The sequence below is a fragment of the Macrobrachium nipponense genome, chromosome 13 (genome assembly GCF_015104395.2).
Source record: "Macrobrachium nipponense isolate FS-2020 chromosome 13, ASM1510439v2, whole genome shotgun sequence".
Classification (NCBI taxonomy): Eukaryota; Metazoa; Arthropoda; class Malacostraca; order Decapoda; family Palaemonidae; genus Macrobrachium; species Macrobrachium nipponense.
Genome location: NC_087206.1, coordinates 88,040,984 through 88,061,480, shown reverse-complemented (window position 1 = coordinate 88,061,480; position 20,497 = coordinate 88,040,984). Strand labels below are relative to the sequence as shown.

Below are 20,497 nucleotides of genomic sequence, written 5' to 3'. Positions count from 1 at the left end.
CTGACCTCTGTGAATGACTTTACCGCCTTCCCATTCGTCTGAAGTATGGGATAAGCTAACAGTCCCAACGATTGTAGAATACGGAAATATGTTGTTGACGGCCTCTAGGCTCAGAGATCGGATCTGTCAAACAACAAAGCCCTTCACGATCTTTGAGGTCTGCGGAAATCTTGATGGAACTTAGACGTAGTCTGAAGTTCTTGATGTCAAAGCATTTCGAAACCTCTCCTTTCTGTAAACTTAATACACGTGACCAGAAAGGCTAATTTTCTAACCACTCTAGCTACGGAAATGAGGGTTAGTGAGTTTTAGCCATCATCAGAGGTTTTGGCTTTAGAGGACATAATTCGGTGTCCTCTAAGCCTTCCGTTCTTGCTAAGAACGAAAACCCGTCTAACCCTTGGCCCAGAGGCCTGGAGATCAAGGGGATGGCACAAATTATTGGGCGAAGAGCCACAGAGAGTCCTGTGCCCTGTCGGGGGCTCTCAAGTTTTATCTTGATAAAACTAAAGAAACAGTCAAGGTCATTCGGACAATCTGCGGTGTTCCGTAAAAAAGACCAGACTTGCCCATGTCGAAGAACGCCCTGGCGTTATTTTTAAGGAGTCTTTCTAAGACTCATTATTCGTCATGTTTGAACAAAGATTTGAAACCTTTTAAAAGTAAATGCTCACGAGGTGAGGGCGCGGCCTCGGAAGCATTTCAACAGAGCTGACACTCAGTAATATCCTGAGTGCCACGTTTGAGCGAAGCAACTCTGTGTTCGCTTCACACTCCCGACGGGATGTGAAGACGGACATATGAGATCTGCGAGTCGCTAGGACCATACATATCCGTAGAAATATTATTGGAGGCAGGAAGCAGCACGAATCCTATCCTATAGAAAAAGGGATAGGTGTGCTTTTAACTTTGAAGGGTTGGTCGCTTGAGGCGCTTTCCCTTTCGTTAGCCTAGAAGTTATGGGACTAACTTCGATAGGTTAGGTCAGGTGGTGGTTTTAGCTTCGTTGCCCTCACAGTATGGTCAATATGGTCTAGTCACATTGTGGTCACGCCCCCGTTGACAGATCATCTAGAGCGCACCAACTACACAGGTCACTACTTGTTGGCAACTCTAGTAAAGCAAAAGCAGACTTCGGTGACAGTAATCAAGAAGTCAGCTATGCTAACAGGTAAGGAATCAAGATGTCAATCATCTGCACTTGAGGTGTTTCCTAAATCCTTCTATTCTGTCCCTTCCCACCTCCAATGGTGGGATTCAGCTATATATATATCTGACAGGTAAGTTTCATGAACAAAATGTTATTGTTATGATACAATAAAGTTTGTTTCATACTTACCTGGCAGATATATATAATTAAAGTACCCACCCACCTCCCCTCAGGGGACAGTGGTATGAAAAATCTGAATAGAAAATGGGGAATGATTCCTGATATCCGCCTCCCAGCGGCGGGAATGGGTACTAACCACCTGGCCGCCCACTGCGTGTGCCGGAGTTTTGAAATTCTGTCGGACGTCGGAGAATACAGCTATATATATATCTGCCAGGTAAGTATGAACAAACTTTATTGTATCATAACAATAACATATTTTCTTCTATTTCTTAGGAACTCTAAGAAACTGGCTCCTTCGACGATCAGAGGATATAGAGCCATGCTCTCTTCGGTTTTTCGACATCGAGGTTTGGATATTTCCTCCAATTCAGATCTGTCGGACCTCATTAGGTCTTTCGAAACCACTAAGCTCCCGCAAGATACAGTGGCTTGGAACTTAGATGTGGTGCTTAAGTTCCTCATGGGGCCACCGTTTGAGCCTTTGAAGTCGGCTTCACTCAGGAACTTGACTAAGAAGGCACTTTTTCTTATTGCACTAGCTTCTGCTAAGCGTGTCAGCGAATTGCCCACTATAGACAAAAGAGTCGGTTTCTCTCAGGCAATGCTATATTTTCGGTATCTTTGACCTTTCTAGCAAAAATGAGAATCCTTCTAATCTTGGCCGAGGAGTTTTGTGGTAAGGAACTTATCTGATTTGGTTGGACATGAGGAGAAGAAAGGCTCTTATGTCCAGTCAGGGCTATTAAGCAGTATCTTGCCACTAAGGGTATTAGAGGACAATCTTCTAAGCTCTGGACCTCGGTTCAAAATCCCTCTCGTCCTCTTTCTAAGAATGCTATATCGTTCTTTATTAGAGAGCTTATCGGGAACGCTCATCGCAGTCCGAGAACGACAATCTTTTCCGTTCTGAGAGTTAAAGCTCACGAGGTTAGAGCAGTGGCAACTTCTTTAGCATTCAGAAAGAATTTATCTTTAGCTCGATTCTCAGAGCACGTTCTGGAGATCGAATTCGGTTTTTGCGAGTCATTATCTCAAAGAGATAGAAACGGTTTTTCGAGAATTGTAAAACGTTAGGTCCTGTGGCGGTTTCTGGCATGGTGTGGAGAAACGGCACAGGGGTCGTCACCTCTATGCTAACTTTCACCTTGAATAGGTTGTCGAGTTCAAGGAAGCTGGGGTACTGAGTACCTGGGATACTCACCAGTCTGTTAGGTCAGATTTACAATGGTTGGGTATATATGTTTTTAAATCTGGTGTTGGTGACAAATGTTTTGTATGATTGGAATTTCTGGTCTTAGCCCAGGGGCAAGGGCAATCTTTTGTTGTTACTATCCTCCGTCAGTCAGCCTTGACTCGCTTGAACTACGGAAGGATTCCACTCCTGTAGAGGCTAACTTTGGTCAAATTCCAATTCCTCTACAATAGTAAGAAGAGCACCGACCAGAGGCAGTAACAGTCTGCTGTAGCTCTCTTACAAGGTAAGGTACAACAGACACCTTGAGTGTTTACTGGTATTGCAATAAATGTAACCATTTAAAAATACTAGTGGTCCACTGAATCCCACCTTCCCAGAAATGTGTAATCAGCTCTATAATTGTTCGGTAAGACACTACAATAAAAATGAAATTTTCATTATTAAAATGAAGTTTTATTGTATACTTACCGAACAATTATGATTATACCCACCCTCCTCCCTTAGGTGGACGGACGGGCAGAAGAATTGGATTCATCCTGGCAGTTTGTACCTGGTTCTCCGCGAGTGGAGGGAGACGACGTCATCACCACCAGTGTTGGCGACGCAGACGCGCTAAATTTGAATTTAGTATCCTGCCGCTCGTGGAAATCACGGCTCTATAACTGTTCGGTAAGTATACAATAAAACTTCATTTTAATAATGAAAATTTCATTTCTCAACGAGCATGAACCATGAATCATATCATTTTGTAATACACTACAAAACTTTTTCTATTTGTGCTTTAAGTGCCTTTTTCTTTTCTATAAAGAGAAGTAACAACCTCATAGATACATTAATGAATTTTGGCCTGAGGACTAGTGCGATACTTATTTACAGCTATGTCAGCTGTGTATCTCCACTTCATCGAGGCAGGCTGTAATCTTTTCTTCCTTCCTTCTCAGTACTAGTGTTGCATTCAATAAAGTTTTTCCTAAGAGCAGTACCAATTAGATAAGTAGTCTTATGTCCTTTTCTGGCTCAAGCTTGAAGATAACAAGGAAAGAAGGAATAGAAATATTCTATGATCTCAAAGCTTGCTCTTTAATTTCAACCTCCTTCTTACTCTTATTTGTCGGAGAGGTCTATCACTGATTCTTCTTTGCTAAAACAACAAAATAAGATGTTTGTTCTGTGTGTTGTAGAAGACTTAATTGCTTTAAACATAGTCATCTTTAGTAATGAGAACTTGATAAAGATGTATGCTTATTGTGACTCTTTAAACATAGTCATTTTCAGTAATGAGAACTTGATAAAGATATACGCTTATTGTGACTCTGAGGGAATAGTGTGCTATTCATATATAATACAGTTCTATTTTTTTATCTGGAGTTTACAGGCAATGCAAGTTTGTTTGAACAATAAACATATTTCAAGTTTATTTTTATCAGGAATGAAAATTTATATTGACTCAGTATAGTATATTATTTTTTGGAATTGACATAATTTTGTCAATGTCAATTGTATCTGTAAATTACTAACTCTGAATAATAATAGTGGCTTTTATGTATTATTCTTTCATGCATATGATGTTTGTGCTTGTTCTGTTTTAGCTTTATAGTGCTGGAGAGATAATTGATTTTCACTATGAATCGATTTTACAGGGGGCCACTGTTACATGTTCCGCTGCTGGTCACGGTTTTGTGTATATTGGGGACTCCAATGGATCTGTGCATAGCATCACTCGGCAGTTAAGGCTGGAGTCATTTCAAGCATACGAACAGCCTGTGAATACGATTATTGCCTTTGACCATACAAGGATTATTGTGACAGTTGCAGTAAGTATGATATTTTACTTGATGTGAGATGTGGGAGAAAGACAATGACATAGATTTTTTTTACTTTGCTGTAGATGTTAAAACAGTAGTACAGGCAGTCCCCAGATTACGACGGGGGTTCCGTTCTTGAGACGCGTCGTAAGCCGAAAATCGTCGTAAGCCGGAACATCGTCAAAAATCCTAAGAAAACCTTACTTTTATACATTCAACTTCCCTGACAGATATATACTTAGCTATAGACTCCGTCGTCTCCAACAGAATTTCAAATTTCGCGGCACACGCTACCGGTAGGTCAGGTGATCTACCGCCCTGCCCTGGGTGGCAGGACTAGGAACCATTCCCGTTTTCTAATCAGAATTCTTCTGTTGCCCGGACCATCAACATTGTTGTTGGTTCCTCTCGATTGGTTTTTCTTTTTTCACCGGCAATTGATCTTCTTGACCGACTTTTGGTGACGTATCTGGATTGTTGGATTGGCATACGCTTTTGTGGACTGTTTTGTGGACTTGATTTTGGATTTTTCTTTAAAAATGTCTGACTCTGGAATGGTTGTGAGACGTTGTGTGAATGTAGGCTGTAAGGTAAGGTTGCCGAAAGCTTCGGTAGACCCTCACACTGTATGCAAGGGTTGCAGGGAGTATGAATGTTCTTTCACTAATACTTGCAAGGAATGTGAGAATTTGAGTGAGAATGAATGGAAGAATCTAACTAATTATTTGAAAAAGTTAGAAAGAGAAAGAGTGAGGAAGGCTTCTTATAGAAGTTTAAGTAGTTCGAGATCTAATGAACTAATTCCTAGCTTGGGATCTTCCCCAAGGGTAAGTATTGCCTACTTCTCCTTCCATTGCGGCCCTTCGCCTATGGCAGAAACCTGTAGATTCAGCGAAAGAACTTGCGGATCTAAAAAGCAGCCTTCAAGTTGATGGAAAACAAAATGGCTGCCTGCCAAGGTAAGGTTAGTGATTTTTCAGTCGGAGTGATATGAGTGTCCCCAGTGTAGTGGAGGGGGCATCTGGTCGGCTCCGCAACGCTCCTAGGTCTAGACCTCTTCCAAGCTCACATGCCCAGAGGAGAAGGAATGTCGAAAACCGAAAGGAGGTTGTGGAGAATCCCCACCGATCAGGTGTCCCTTCGGCGGTTTCTGTGACACCCCAGACTGCCAAGGATCGCTATTGTAAAAGCGTCCTGCGTGAGTGTTTTTTCTTCGTCGGATCTTCATCTCCGAGACGTGATGGAGGGATTCAGATCGCTCTCGTCCACTCAAGAGAGTTGGAGGCTCCGACGATTGACTCGAGCCCGGAAAAACTTCCCTGAGGAGTCTCCTTCGGGAGTTAAGAAGGCAAGAAGAGCCATTCTGTCAACCAGAGTTAGAAGGAGTCAGGAGGTGGAGGCTATGGACTCCTCCCCTCCTCCTTCCTTTTGTTCAACATGTCTATCATGGATAGACAATGTTATTAAATCAAGATTGAATGTACAAATAGTTGAGGATGAAGAAGAAGAGGAAGAGGAAGAAGAAGAAGAAAAGAAGAAGAGGAAAACGGAGAGAAGTTAAACAAAAATGAAATGACAGAAAAAAAAATAAGGAAAACAAAGAACAAAAAAGATAAAAGTATGGATGCAGAGATACTCATTGATACTACTATGAGGCAATAAAGCAGCATACCTACGAAGAAATAAATTACGATATGACACAGAAAAGCAAATCCGAAGAGGCTCTACCCAGATCTACTACAATGACGGGAAAGAGAAAAAAATAGACAAGAAAGACAAAATCTGCAACCTTTTGAAAAGAGGGAATTGCAGATTTGGAGAAAGATGTTACTACAAACATCCTAAGATATGTCAAAACTATGAAATATATGGTAAATGTGCATACTTAGATGGATATGGGGATGATTGCAGAGATCTGCATCCAAAATATGTAAAAACCTAAAAGAAGGAAAAGGATGTAAGTTCGACAAAAAATGCAAATATATGCACCCTGTAGCCATGAATCATAATCAAATAAATAACCAACCAAGTAATAAAATCCAAAATAAGAAAGAAACAAACAAATAAAGAGAGAAATCAAGAATATCAGGTAAAGAGAAAAGCAAACCACCAATGAGATATGCAGAGGTGTCAGCAAAAATTTCAAAGCATCAGCTCCGAAATTCTACTCAAGAGATAATAACTGTATTTATTATGCAAGAGGATATTGCAGAAACGGAGAAAATTGCAGATTCAGACACAAAATGAATAATTATGATGAAGGAAGATCAAATATTATGGAAAAGTTGGATTTTTTAATGTCAGAATTTCTGGAAATGAAAAAAAAAGAACAACATACCAGAACAGGAAAGAGACATGGGAAAATCCTTATTACTACCAGTATTAAATGAAGGAGAAAACACGCAAACCATCATAGTGATGAATGCGCAGGTTTAGTTTACGAGTAACTCAAAAAGAAAAATAGAGTACTTAGAAGAACTAACCAAAATGAAAGAAAATAGATATAATGAATATAAGTGAAAACCTGGTATTCCCAAGAGACTGGAATGATGATCAAATAAAAGGGTTCCAAAACTTATAGATCAGATAAGAAAAAATAGGAATCAAGGGGGAACCGCAAATATATTGGGAAAAGACAAAAAACAAGGAAAAATATATGAGAAATATCCGTAACTCAGAATGTGAACTAATAGCGAGGGGTAGAATTTGAATCTGAAAAAAATTGATGAACATAGTAATATATAGACTCCTAATACTAAAGAGTTTGACTTAATAATTGAAAATTGGATGATATATGTAGAAATCACAAGGACTGGACTATTCTCCTATACTGGTGACTCAACTTTCCTTTCGTAGAATGGAAAGAACGAATAGGAGATTGTGGTTGTTACATTATACATATAAAAAAAGAGAGTAATAGTAGTGCAGAAGATAAGAGGCAATTTGAAAAGCTATTAGATATGCTACTAGAATACAACATTCAACAAATAAATCACCTGCCAACAAGAAAGGAAAAATACTTTAGACCTAGTATTTGTGAACGAGATGAATTATGTTAAAGAAATAATAGTTTATAATGCGAGTATTTCAGACCATAATGTCATAGAATTAACAGTTCATTCCAAAGCAAGTGAAAATAGAGATAAGCAAGAAAGAAATGAAAAAGTGGGAAGGATATGGAAAATACAACTTCTACAGTAAAATATAAAATGGTCAGAAATTAATGAAGAATTAAACAAAGATTGGGATAACATTTTCGTTAAGTGATGACATAAGGGTAAATACGGAGATATATATAAAATATTGGAGAAAATAGTGGAAAAATATATAGCCGAAGAAGAAAAGTAAACATCATTCATGCATACCAAGAGACAGAAGGATCTTGTTCCAGAAAATCAGAAAGTGGAAAAAGGTCTTGCAAAAGAAAAAAATGCATGGAAAGTTATAGAACTAAAAAGTAAGATAGAAAATGCAGAACAAAAGATTATACAATCAAAAGAAAATGAAAAACGGGACTTGGAAGAAAAAACCCTATTAAATATCAAGCAAACCCCAAACTATTATACTCATATGCGAAGAAGATGAATAAAAGAAGAAGAATAGAAATAGGCCCTCTGAGAATTGAAGGGAGATTAACGAATGAAAAAAGGAAATTTGCAACATACTGGCAGAACGATATAAGAGAGAATTCACCCCTAGAATAGATAATGAAGATAATGATATAGAAGTAAGGGATGAAAATAGTGAATATTTAGCTGACTAGATATTAATGAAAGCTGATATTGTGCAGGCTATTAATGAAATTAAAAATGGAGCTGCTGCAGGGCCTGATGGAATTCCCTGCTATTTTGTTAAAGAAAGTAGTTCATTCTATCGCAAAGCCACTTGCAATATTATTAAGACAAAGTGTAGATACAGGCAAGATTTATGATGAGCACAAATTAGCATATATTACCCCTACTTTCAAAAGTGGATCAATACTAGAGGCAAGTAATTATAGGCCGTGAGTCTAAACATCACATATTATGAAAGTGTATGAAAAGGGTAATGAAGAAAAATATTATGAAACATTTAATAAAAAATAATTTGTTTAATAAAGGACAACATGGTTTCGTACCCGGAAAAAGTACACAAAACCCAATGTTAGTCCACCGTGAGAACATATTCAAAAATATGAAAAGCGGAAATGAAACAGATGTGGTTTATTTAGACTTTGCAAAAGCTTTTGATAAAGTAGACCATAATATATTAGCGAAGAAAATTAGAAAACACAATATCGTGGATAAAGTAGGAAGATGGTTAAAAGAATTTTTGTACACAACAGAAAACAGATAGTTATTGCAAACGACGAGAAATCGGATGAAGCCAAGGTAATATCCGGTGTGCCGCAGGTACGGTGTTAGCTGCAATACTGTTTGTTATTATGATTGAAGACATAGACAATAATGTTAAGGATTCGGTAGTGAGTGTAGTTTCGCAGACGACACAAGAATAAGTAGAGAAATTATTGTGATGAAGATAGGAACCGCTCTACAAAGAGACCTTAACAAGTATATGATTGGGCAGAGGTAAATAGGATGGTATTTAACTCTGATAAATTTGAATCAATAAATTATGGAGACAGAGAAAGAAAGCTATATGCATATAAGGGACCTAATAATGAGACCATCACAAATAAGGAAGCAGTTAAAGACCTTGGTGTGATGATGAATAGGAACATGTTATGCAATGATCAAATAGCAACTCTGTTGGCAAAATGTAAAGCAAAAATGGGAATGTTGTTACGGCACTTCAAAAACAAGAAAAGCTGAACACATGATTATCTTTGCTTAGTAACATATGTTCGTAGTACCCACTCAAACGAATATTGCAATATGTATGGTACCCACACTATCAAAAGGATATTGCACAAATAGAGAGTGTACAAAGTCCTTTACAGCTAGAATAGAGAAGTTAAGGACCTAGAACTACTGGGAAAGACTACAATTCTTAAAATTATATAGTCTAGAAAGGAGAAGAGAACGCTACATGATAATTCAGGCATGGAAACAGATAGAAGGAATAGCAGAAAATATCATGGAACTAAAAATATCAGAAAGAGCAAGCAGAGGTAGATTAATAGTGCCCAAAACTATACCAGGAAAAATAAGGAAAGCACACAGGACATTAATCCACTACGCACCAGCATCGATAATGCAGCGTCTATTCAATGCGTTGCCAGCTCATCTGAGGAATATATCAGGAGTGAGCGTAGATGTGTTTAAGAATAAGCTCGACAAATATCTAAACTGCATCCCAGACCATCCAAGATTGGAAGATGCAAAATATACCGGAAGATGTACTAGCAACTCTCTGGTAGACATTAGAGGTGCCTCACACTGAGGGACCTGGGGCAACCCGAACAAGATGTAAGGTCTGTAAGGTAAGGTCTCCCGAAGAGGATAAAGAGGAGGTTACGAAGAGGTTCATGATTGCTATGCAAGAGCAGATTTCATCTTTTGTAGGAGTCCTTTCAAAGGAGCCTTCTAGAAGGAAAGACTCTTCCCTTCCTATCAAAAGATCCTCCAGACGTATGGAGGTATCTGCCGCCAGGATCGATGCTCCTACTCGAGGTGAGGCTTCCTGTACGAACGTGGATGAAACCGATCAGGCGTCTGGCACCGGCCAGGAGTGAGGAGTCACCCAGGAGGCAGAGCCAAGAGCCAGGAGTGAGGAGTCACCCAGGAGGCAGGAGCCAAGAGCCAGGAGGCGGATCATCCAGCAAGAGGCAGGAGCCAGGAGGCAAGAGCCAGGAGGCAAGAGGCAGGAGTCAGGAGTCAAGAGGCAGGAGTCAGGAGTCAGGAGGCAGGAGTCAGGAGGCAGGAGCCAGGAGTCCGGAGTCAGGAGGCAGGAGTCCGGAGTCAGGAGCCAGGAGGCAGGAGTCAGGAGGCAAGAGTCAAGAGCCAGGAGGCAGGAGTCGGAGACTCATTCCTGGAATTTATGACTCTTCTCCAAATAGAAGCTCCTCTCCTTCAGATCGTAGGAGGTCTTGGAAGGACTCTCCCTCCAAACGAGAGCTTTCTCCTTCGTCTGATCGAGGTTTGGACGATTTGTCTGATGACGAACCTCCTGCAAATGAGGGACTCTCGAATTATAAGGTCTTAGCCTCCTTGTTACTACAAGAGTTTGGAGACTCTCTTAGTCCGGCGGCTCCTCCTTCTCCTCATTCTCTCTTTTCGAGCTCGGCTACGGCGAAATCTTCGGCCTTTCTGAAAATGAAGCCTGCGATTTCTATCAAGAAGGCCCTCCTCCAATCTTTAGATTCTTGGATGGACAAGAAGAAAGTTGGGAAAAGACTGTATTCTGCACGCCCTCCTTCAAACTCCATGGAAAGAGAGGTATTTGGTATGGGACAGAGAGACTATGGGTCTTTCTCTTCCTGCCTCGGCAGATGCGGACTTTTCCAATTTAGTGGAGGCCTCTAGACGTCACTCTTTAGGATCGGTCAGATCGACGTGGAGCATTTCGGAGTTGAACCACTTTCTAAAGGACTTTTTTGTTACTTTAGAGGTGTTCAATTTTCTGGATTGGTCACTCGGAGTTCTGGCCAGCAAATCTAAAGATCCGGAGTTTCTTAAAAACCCAGAGATTCTCCATAGCGTCCTGTCTTGCATGGACAAGGCAGTACAGGACGGTTCGGGAGAAGTTGCTTCCCTATTTGGTGCTGGTCTTCTGAAAAAGAGATCAGTATATGGATCCCTGTTATCAAAAGGGGTTTCTCCAAGCCAGAGGACAGCTTTATTGTTGCCGCCTCTGTCGATCATCTGTTTCCTTCTCAGTTAGTGAAGGATATATCTCGCTCGCTAACTGAGAAGGTCGACACAAGACCTACTGGTACAAAACGTCCAAGAAGGGACGTCCTGTAGTGTCGACGAATAAGAAGGACTCTCGTCCTCCTCAGCAGCCCTTTCGTGGAGGTGCAGCGGCTTGTCCCCCTGCCAGAAAGAAGAGCTCTGACAAGAGAGGAAGGTCTTCCTTCAGACCTTTCAAGAAAACTAAATGACTTGTTGTTCCTTCAAGCACCAGTGGGCGCCAGACTCCTGAACTTTGCAGGAGTATGGGCAAAAAGGGGAGCCGACCCTTGGTCAGTCTCGGTCCTAAAGAAAGGATACGTAATCCCCTTCGAGGACAGTCCTCCCCTAACATCTACGCCTCGGGAACTGTCAGCGAGGTACAGAGACCCTGTAATGAGAAAGACTCTCCTTCAAATGGTGGAACAAATGTGGGAAAAGGAGGCCATCGAACTTGTGCAGGATCCACACTCCCCAGGATTTTACAATCGCCTTTTTCTAGTACCAAAGGCATCGGGGGGGTGGAGACCAGTACTGGACGTAAGTGCTCTGAATCGCTTTGTTCAGAAAAAGAAGTTCCATATGGAAACGTCCGCCTCAGTAATGTCGGCTCTTCGTCCAGGAGATTGGATGGTCTCTCTGGACTTGCAAGATGCGTATTTCCACGTTCCCATTCACCATTTGTCAAAGAAATATCTTCGGTTTGTAATAGGAGACAAGATTTTTCAATTCAGGGCTCTGTGCTTCGGTCTGTCTACAGCTCCACAGGTATTCACCAACCTGATGGCGAATGTAGCAAAATGGCTTCACCTAGAGGGAATAAACATCTCCCTCTACTTAGACGACTGGCTGATCAGGGCCAAGTCGGAGATTCAGTGCTTGGAGGACTTATCAGTAACAAGAAACATGATAGAATCGCTGGGATTACTTGTGAACCTCGAGAAGTCGCAGCTGATCCCCAGCCAGAGCTTGGTCTATCTGGGGATTCAGATGGATTCTCGGGGTTTTCGAGTATTTCCTTCGCGAGAAAGAATCACTCGAGGTTTGTCGAAAATCTCGATTTTATACATTCAACTTCCCTGCCAGATATATACTTAGCTATAGACTCCGTCGTCTCTGACAGAATTTCAAATTTCGCGGCACACGCTACCGGTAGGTCCTGGTGGCAGGACTAGGAACCATTCCCGTTTTCTAATCAGAATTCTTCTGTCGCCCGGACCATCAACATTGTTGTTGGTTCCTCTCGATTGGTTTTTCTTTTTTCACCGGCAATTGATCTTCTTGACCGACTTTTGGTGACGTATCTGGATTGTTGGATTGGCATACGCTTTTGTGGACTGTTTTGTGGACTTGATTTTGGAATTTTCTTTAATAATGTCTGACTCTGGAATGGTTGTGAGACGTTGTGTGAATGTAGGCTGTAAGGTGAGGTTGCCGAAAGCTTCGGTAGACCCTCACACGGTATGCAAGGGTTGCAGGGAGTATGAATGTTCTTTTACTAATACTTGTAAGGAATGTGAGAACTTGAGTGAGAACGAATGGAAGAATCTAACTAATTATTTAAAAAAGTTAGAGAGAGAAAGAGTGAGGAAGGCTTCTTATAGAAGTTTAAGTAGTTCTAGATCTGAACTAATTCCTAGCTTGGGATCTTCCCCAAGGGTAAGTATTGCTACTTCTCCTTCATTGCAGCTTCTCCTATTGCAGAACCTGTAGATCCAGCAAAAGAACTTGCGGATCTAAAAGCAGCCTTCAAGTTGATGGAAAACAAAAATGGCTGCCATAACAAGGTAAGGCTAGTGATTATTCAGTGGACAGTGATATGAGTTGTCCCCAGTGTAGTGGAGGGGGCATCTGGTCGGCTCAGCAACGCTCCTAGTCTAGACCTCTTCCAAGCTCACATGCCCAGAGGAGAAGGAATGTCGAAAACCGAAAGGAGGTTGTGGAGAATCCCCACCGATCAGGTGTCCCTTCGGCGGCGGTTTTCTGTGACACCCCAGACTGCCAAGGATCGCTATTGTAAAAGCGTCCTGCGTGAGTGTTTTTCGTCGTCGGGATCTTCATCTCCGAGACGTGATTGGAGAGATTCAGATCGATCTCGGCCACTCAAGAGGAGTTGGAAGGCTCCGACTATTGATTCGGAGCCCAGAAAACTTCCCTGAGGAGTCTCCTCGGGAGTGAAGAAGGCAAGAAGAGCCATTCTTTCAACCAGAGTGAGAAGGAGGCAGGAGGTGGAGGCTATGGACTCCTCCCCTCCTCCTTCCCCTCCTCCCGAAGAGGATAAAGAGGAGGCTACGAAGAGATTCATGATGGCGATGCAAGAGCAGATTTCGTCTTTTGTAGGAGTTCTGTCAAAGGAGCCTCCTAGAAGGAAAGACTCTTCCTTCCGATCAAAAGATCCTCCGACGTATGGAGGTATCTGCCGCCAGGATCTTTACTCCTACTCGAGGTGAGGTTTCCTGTACGAACCTGGATGAACCGATCAGACGTCTGGCACCGGCCAGGAGTGAGGAGTCACCCAGGAGGCAGGAGCCAAGAGCCAGGAGTGAGGAGTCAACCAGAAGGCAGGAGCCCAGAGCCAGGAGTGTGGAGGCATCCAGGCAGGAGGCAGGAGCCAGGAGGCAAGAGCCAGGAGGCAAGAGGCATTGAGTCAGGAGTCAAGAGGCGGAGGAGCCAGGAGCCAAGAGGCAGGCAGTCAGGAGGCAGGAGCCGAGTCCGGAGTCAGGAGCAGGATCAGAGCGGAGGCAGGAGTCGGAGTAGCAGGAGTCAGGAGACAGGAGGCAGGAGTCAGGAGGCAAGATCAAGAGCCAGGAGGCAGGAGTCGGAGACTCGTTCCTGAGGTTATGACTCTTCTCCTCCAATTAGGAGCTCCTCTCCTTCAGAGCATAGGAGGTCTTGGAAGGACTCTCCCTCCAAACGTGAACTTTCTCCTTCGTCTGATCGAGGGTTAGACGAGTTGTCTGATGACGAACCTCCTGCTAATGAGGGACTATCGAGTTATAAAGTCTTAGCCTCATTATTGCTTCAAGAATTTGGAGATTCTCTTAGTCCGGCGGCTCCTCCTTCTCCTCGTTCTCTCTTTTCGAGCTCGGCTACGGCAAAATCTTCGGCCTTTTTGAAAATGAAGCCTGCTATATCGATGAAGAAGGCACTCCATTCTTTAGATTCTTGGATGGGCAAGAAGAAGGAGTTAGGAAAGACGGTATTCTGCATGCCTCCTTCCAAACTACATGGAAAGAGAGGTATTTGGTATGGGAGAGACTATGGGTCTTTCTCTACCTGCCTCTGCAGATGCGGACTTTTCCAATTTAGTGGAGGCCTCTAGACGTCACTCCTTAGGATCGGTCAGAGCGACGTGGAGCACTTCAGAGTTGAACCACTTTCTAAAGGGACTTTTTGTCACTTTAGAGGTGTTCAACTTTCTGGATTGGTCACTCGGAGTTCTGGCCAACAAATCTAAAGATCCGGAGTTTCTTAAAAACCCAGAGATTCTCCATAGCGTCCTGTCTTGCATGGACAAGGCAGTACAAGACGGTTCGGGTGAAGTGGCTTCCCTTTTTGGTGCTGGTCTCCTGAAAAAGAGATCAGTATATGGATCCCTATTATCGAAAGGGGTTTCTCCGAGCCAGAGGACTGCTTTATTGTTCGCCCCTCTATCGGATCATCTGTTTCCTTCTCAGTTAGTGAAGGATATATCTCGCTCGCTAACTGAGAAGGCGACACAAGACCTACTAACACAAACGTCCAAGAAAGGACGCCCTGTAGTGTCGGCGATTAAGAAGGACTCTCGTCCTCCTCAGCAGCCCTTTCGTGGAGGTACAGCGACTCGTCCCCCTGCCAGAAAGAAGAGCTCTGATAAGAGAGGAAGGTCTTCCTTTAGGCCCTTCAAGAAATCCAAGTGACTTGTTGCTCCTTCAAGCACCAGTGGGCGCCAGACTCCTGAACTTTGCAGGAGTATGGGCAAAAACGGGGAGCCGACCCTTGGTCATGTCGTCCTAAAGAAGGGATATGTAATCCCTTCGACAACAGCCCTCCCATTAACATCTAGCCTCGGGAACTGTCAGCGAGGTACAGAGACCCGGTAATGAGAAAGACTCTCCTTCAAATGGTGGAACAAATGTGGGAAAAAGAGGCCATCGAACTTGTGCAGGATCCACACTCCCCGGGATTTTACAATCGCCTTTTTCTAGTACCAAAGGCATCGGGGGGGTGGAGACCAGTTCTGGACGTAAGCGCTCTGAATCGCTTTGTTCAGAAAAAGAAGTTTCACTTATATAACTTACCCGGTGGTTACATATAGCTGTCGTCTCCTGACGTCACGGCAGAATTTGAAATTCGCGGTAGCGCTAATGGTTTGACAGGTGATCCCTCTACTCCCGCCCTCTACCGGGTACCGGGAACCATTCCAACAATAAAGCAGAAGTTTCCTGCCGTCGGAACCGGTAACACGGTTCCTCTGCTGGTTGGAATTTGGATTTGATCATCTTGGTTTTCTCCTTTTGGTGATGTACCTTGAGTTTACTGATCTTTTTGATAGCGCTATAGTTATTTTGGTTTTGATATTGTTGTCCTTTTTAGGAATTATTTTGAATTCTTCACGATGTCTGACACCGGCTCTGTTCAGTATAGGGTGTGTAGTAGTGGGTGTAAGACTAGACTTCTTAAAGCTTCACTTGATCCTCATTCTACTTGTGTTAGTTGTAGGGGACGTGAATGTTCTTTTGAGAATACGTGTGAAGAATGTAAGTCTGTAAACATCTCATGATGGAAGGCACTGGGAAAGTATATGAGAAAGTTAGAAAAAGATAGAATCAGAAAGGCTTCACAGAGATCTTCTTCTAAGTTAGTGAGTAGCCAGGATATTCCTCTGAATTCTATTAATCCTGTTCCTATTAACCCCGTAGTGGTTGCTCCTGCCCTCGAATCTGTATCTCCCGATCCCGATCCCGTGTCAGTATTACGAGCCGATATGGACTCGAAATTTGTCTCTTTCCTCACCACTATGCAGAAAATGGGTGAGACAGTGCAAGAAGTGGTAGTTAAGTGTGATAAATTACTTAGTGCAAGTGTAGTGGAGGAGGTGGTTGTTCGGCCCGTTCGTTCTCCTATGGTCTAGGCCCCTGTCAAACTCCCCAGATCCTGGGAGGAGGCCAAGCCGCAACCGAATTGGGAGGCGAGCGGAACCCTGCTCCGAGCAGCCGCCCCCTCAAGCAATCCTGTAGCCGTACCCAGGATGGCTGTCGCTCACCATTGGAAAGGTGTTGCAGGAAGGAATGTTTTTTCGTCAAGTGACTCTAGTTCAGATGGTTTTCCTCTTATAGAGGTTGGCGTAATAAGACTTCTAGACCGCTGAAAAGGTCGCGCGATGTTTCACCTGCTGCGGTTCCCAAGAAGGTGGCGGCTGCCGAACCTTCTGTAGTTTTTGGGAGGAGCCTGAAGCCTTTTCTCCGGCGGTTTCGATTTATCGCCCTTCTCTCATAGAATTGGAGAAGCCGAACACGCACACCCCTTCGGAGCCTTCTCCAGAGCCTCCTCAAGCGATAACTCCTGCGGCTCCAGACGTGTTTGTGGATCATCCTTCTACACCTCCCGCGCCTTCTACGTCGGTGGATCCTCAACCTTCGGTGTTTGAACAGATGAATGCCAAGTTAGGCAGTATCTTGGAGCTTTTTGGCAAGTCTCTTTCGTCCCCGAATGCGCTCCCGACCGCCTTACATCTTCCGCAGACTACTGTGCAGTCCTCTTCGCAGGCTCCTTTGCAGTCGCCTCTTCAGGCTCAGACTCTCCATGTGACTCCTCTTCAGACGCCACTTCAGGCGCCTAGTCGGACTCCTTTCCTGACTCCGTCTATGGCGCCACGTCAGGCTCTCGCTCGAGCGCCACCTCAGCCCCGCCCAGCGCGGCCGCCAGCTCAGCCGCCAACGCAGCCGCCAGCTCAGCCGCCCAGGATACGTCTCAGTACAGGCTCAGACGTCTTCTCCTGCTTTCTCACACCCTCCTCGGACGCGTCAGGGTGTGACTTCGCCGACAGGATTCCTCTTCCGATGAAGGTGTTCGCCAGTTTTCGTCGAAGGAAGCTTCGGACTTGGAGGAAGAAAGAGAAGGACTTACAGAAAAAGACAAGCATTGTCGGGGTTATAAAACTCCTTTTACGATCTTCGTTGACAAACTTGGAGATTCTTTTGCGCCTTCCGTTCCAGTTTCTCCTAGTTCGCAGTGGAAAAAGGACAGTAAGCCTGACTCCTCGTCCTCGTTCACGCGTCTCGTCCTCCGCGATTTCGGATAAGAAAGCGATCAAGAAAGTTAACGCTTGGCTTTTGGAGAAGAGGGAACAGGGGAAAAATGTTTTTTGTCTTCCCCCTTCGAGACTTTCGTCAAGGAGCCGTGTCTGGTATGACACTGGAGAAGTTTTTCCAACCTGGTGTGACTGCCTCCGCTCAGGGAGACTTTTCTAGTCTCGTGGACTCTTCCCGCAAGACAGCCCTTAATACTGCTAAGATTTTCTTTTCAACAAATGAACTGGAGCATCTTTGCAAGAGTGTTTTTCCGTGTTTTCGAAGGTGTTAGCTTCCTGGATTGGGCCATTGCTTCGCTGGCCAGGAAAGTCAAGTCATTGGACTTTCGGAGGAGCAGTTGAAGGATTTTGCCTCGGTACTGGATTGTATCGATAAAGGCATCTGTGATGGAGCTTCGGAGCTCGCTGCCATTTTCGCCTCTGGAGTGTTGAAGAAGAGACAGCTTTGGTGCTCCTTCTTGTCGAAAGGGGTTTCATCGAACCAGAAGTCTGCCTTGCTCTTCTCTCCTTTGGACAGAAAACACCTATTTCCGCAAGAGATTGTGAGCGAGATCGCTCAATCTGTAACACAAAAAGCGACCCAGGATCTTTTATCACAGTCAGTGAAGAAGCCCAGGAAGATAGCTCCGGTTCTTTCTGCTTCTCGGAGTGCTCCCTCCACGGAAGCTCCTAAACCATTTCGAGGGAGAGCTCCCGCTTCGATCTTCCTCCAGGTTTTCGTGGGAGAGGTAGAGCCTCTTCTAAAACCACTCCCTCTTCCATCAAGAAGTAGGCCCGTAGTCCTCCACACAGCAGTAGGAGCCAGATTTACACCTTTTCTGGCAGACCTGGTTTCATCTCGGAGCGGATCCTTGGACGGTCCAGGTCCTGAAGGAAGGATACACCATTCCGTTCATCAAAGCACCCCCCTCTCACAGAATTTCCTGTGAATTTGTCAGCCTACTCGGAGAACTCCGAAAAATTTGCTGCCCTCCATCAAGAAGTTCTCGCCTTGACTGGCAAAGAGGGCCATAGAGTTAGTGGACTCTCCGCAGGAACCAGGATTTTACAATCGCCTTTTCTCCTGGTAAAGAAGGCCACGGGGGGTTGGAGACCGGTGTTGGACGTCAGTGCCCTGAACGTCTTTGTCCTGAAGACGAGTTTTCTATGGAAACGACCCAATCGTATTAGCAGCTCTTCATCCTAGGAGATTGGATGGTTTCCATAGGACCTTCGGGTGGGCGCTTATTTTCATATTCCGATTCATTCGGAATCGAGAAGATTCCTGAGATTCGTTGTTCCAGGGCCGCATTTATCAGTTCAGGGCCCTCTGCTTCGGCCTGTCGACAGCTCCACAAGTGTTCACCAGAGTTCTGTCGTCAGTAGCAAAGTGGCTTCATCTAGACGGGATACGAATATCCATGTATCTAGACGATTGGCTTCTCAGGGCAAGTCAGACAGAAGTGTGTGGAGGACCTACAAAAGACTTTAAGGATGACGGAAAGCCTAGGTTTGTTAGTAAACAAGGAAAAGTCATGTCTCACTCCTTCTCAGGAGATAGTTTATTTAGGAGTGAGACTGAATTCAGTTCTTTTCAGGCTTTTCCGTCTCGCCAAAGGATCGACTCATGCCTGAACAAAATAGACGAATTCTCGTCAGACAAACTTGCTCGGCGAATCAGTGGATGAGCCTTTTAGGAACCTGCTTCAATAGAGCAATTTGTAAGTCTGGGCAGGCTCAACATGAGACCACTTCAATTTTACTTGAAGCAGAAGTGGCAAAGGAAGAAGTTCCCAGACTCCTTCGTGTTCCCCATCTCGGAAGGAATCAAACAGGACCTACTTTGGTGGAAATCAGAAGGAAGGCTAGAGGAAGGCTTGTCTCTAAGCCAGTTGAGCCCCAACCTTACTCTTTTGTCAGACGCATCGGACGGGTGGGGAGCTACTCTGGGGAGAAAGGAAGTGTCGGGACTTTGGCAGATTCATCAGAGAAGCTGGCACATAAATCTAAAAGAGTTGAAGGCGATTCATTTGGCTCTAATGCACTTCAAGACAGAGGTAAGAGGGAAAGTAGTGCTGGTTCAAGCAGACAACACCACGGCTCTCTCTTACATCAAAAAACAACGGGGGGGACACACGTCGTTCTCTCTGTGCGAGGCGGCGAGAGACCTACTCATTTGGGCGAAAGAGAACAAGGTTGTCTTGAGCACAAGATTTATTCAAGGCTCGAAGAATGTAAAGGCAGACATTCTCAGCAGAGAGGACAAGTCCTCCTCCACAGATTGGGACGTTACATCCTCAAATATGCAAGAAGCTTTGGGGGATTTGGGGATGTCCTCAGTGGATCTCTTCGCCACAAACAAGACAGCTCGTCTACCACTGTATTGCTCCCAGTTCCAGACGAGGAGGCGTTTACAGTGGATGCCATGCTTCTGGACTGGTCAAAATCTGGATCTGTATGCTTTCCACCATTTCAAAATGCTAAGATTAGTTCTGGCAAAGTTCAGAGGGTCATCAGAACGTCAGGATGACTCTGATAGCCCCCTTTTGGCCGGCCAGGGAATGGTTTCCGGATTCTACTACTGCTGTTGACGGACTTTCCGAGAGAGTTACCGTTAAGGAAGATCTACTCAGACAGCCCACTTTCTGAGGTTCCATCACAACTTGTCCGCTCTTCGACTAGTCGCCTTCAGACTGTCTAGCATCTCCTCAGAAAGAGAGGATTTTCAAAGAGAGCTTCAAGGGCTATTGCTAGACCCAGAAGAGAATCCTCTGATCGACGTGTACCAAGCTAAGTGGGTCCAATTCAGAGCTTGGTGCAAAGAAGAAGGAATTTTGTCTTCTAAGACCTCTATAGCTCAGTTAGCTAACTTCCTTCTTTTTCTTCGTGAGAAGAAGAAGCTTTCTACCCAGACGATTAGGGGTTATAGAGCTATGTTGTCTTCTGTGTTCAGACATCGAGGATTAGACATTTCTAATAATCAAGACCTCTCAGACCTGATTCGTTCCTTTGATACGACCAAGACAAAGGAGTCAAGAACAGTAGCTTGGAACCTGGATGTAG

General features: G+C 44.1%; 1 protein-coding gene across 4 annotated transcripts in view; it reads left to right on the top strand.

Annotated features, from left to right (window-relative positions):
- Positions 1-20,497, top strand: part of LOC135225172 (vacuolar protein sorting-associated protein 11 homolog) — a 230,146-nt gene that overhangs the window by 14,568 nt on the left and 195,081 nt on the right. For all 4 annotated transcript variants that reach the window (XR_010316924.1, XM_064264426.1, XM_064264424.1 and 1 more), the window contains exon 3: positions 4,169-4,342. Coding sequence is in view for 3 of the 4 variants with exons in the window: in XM_064264426.1 (XP_064120496.1) it covers positions 4,169-4,342 (174 nt within the window). In the remaining variant the exon portion in view is untranslated. The remainder of the gene's footprint in view (positions 1-4,168; positions 4,343-20,497) is intronic.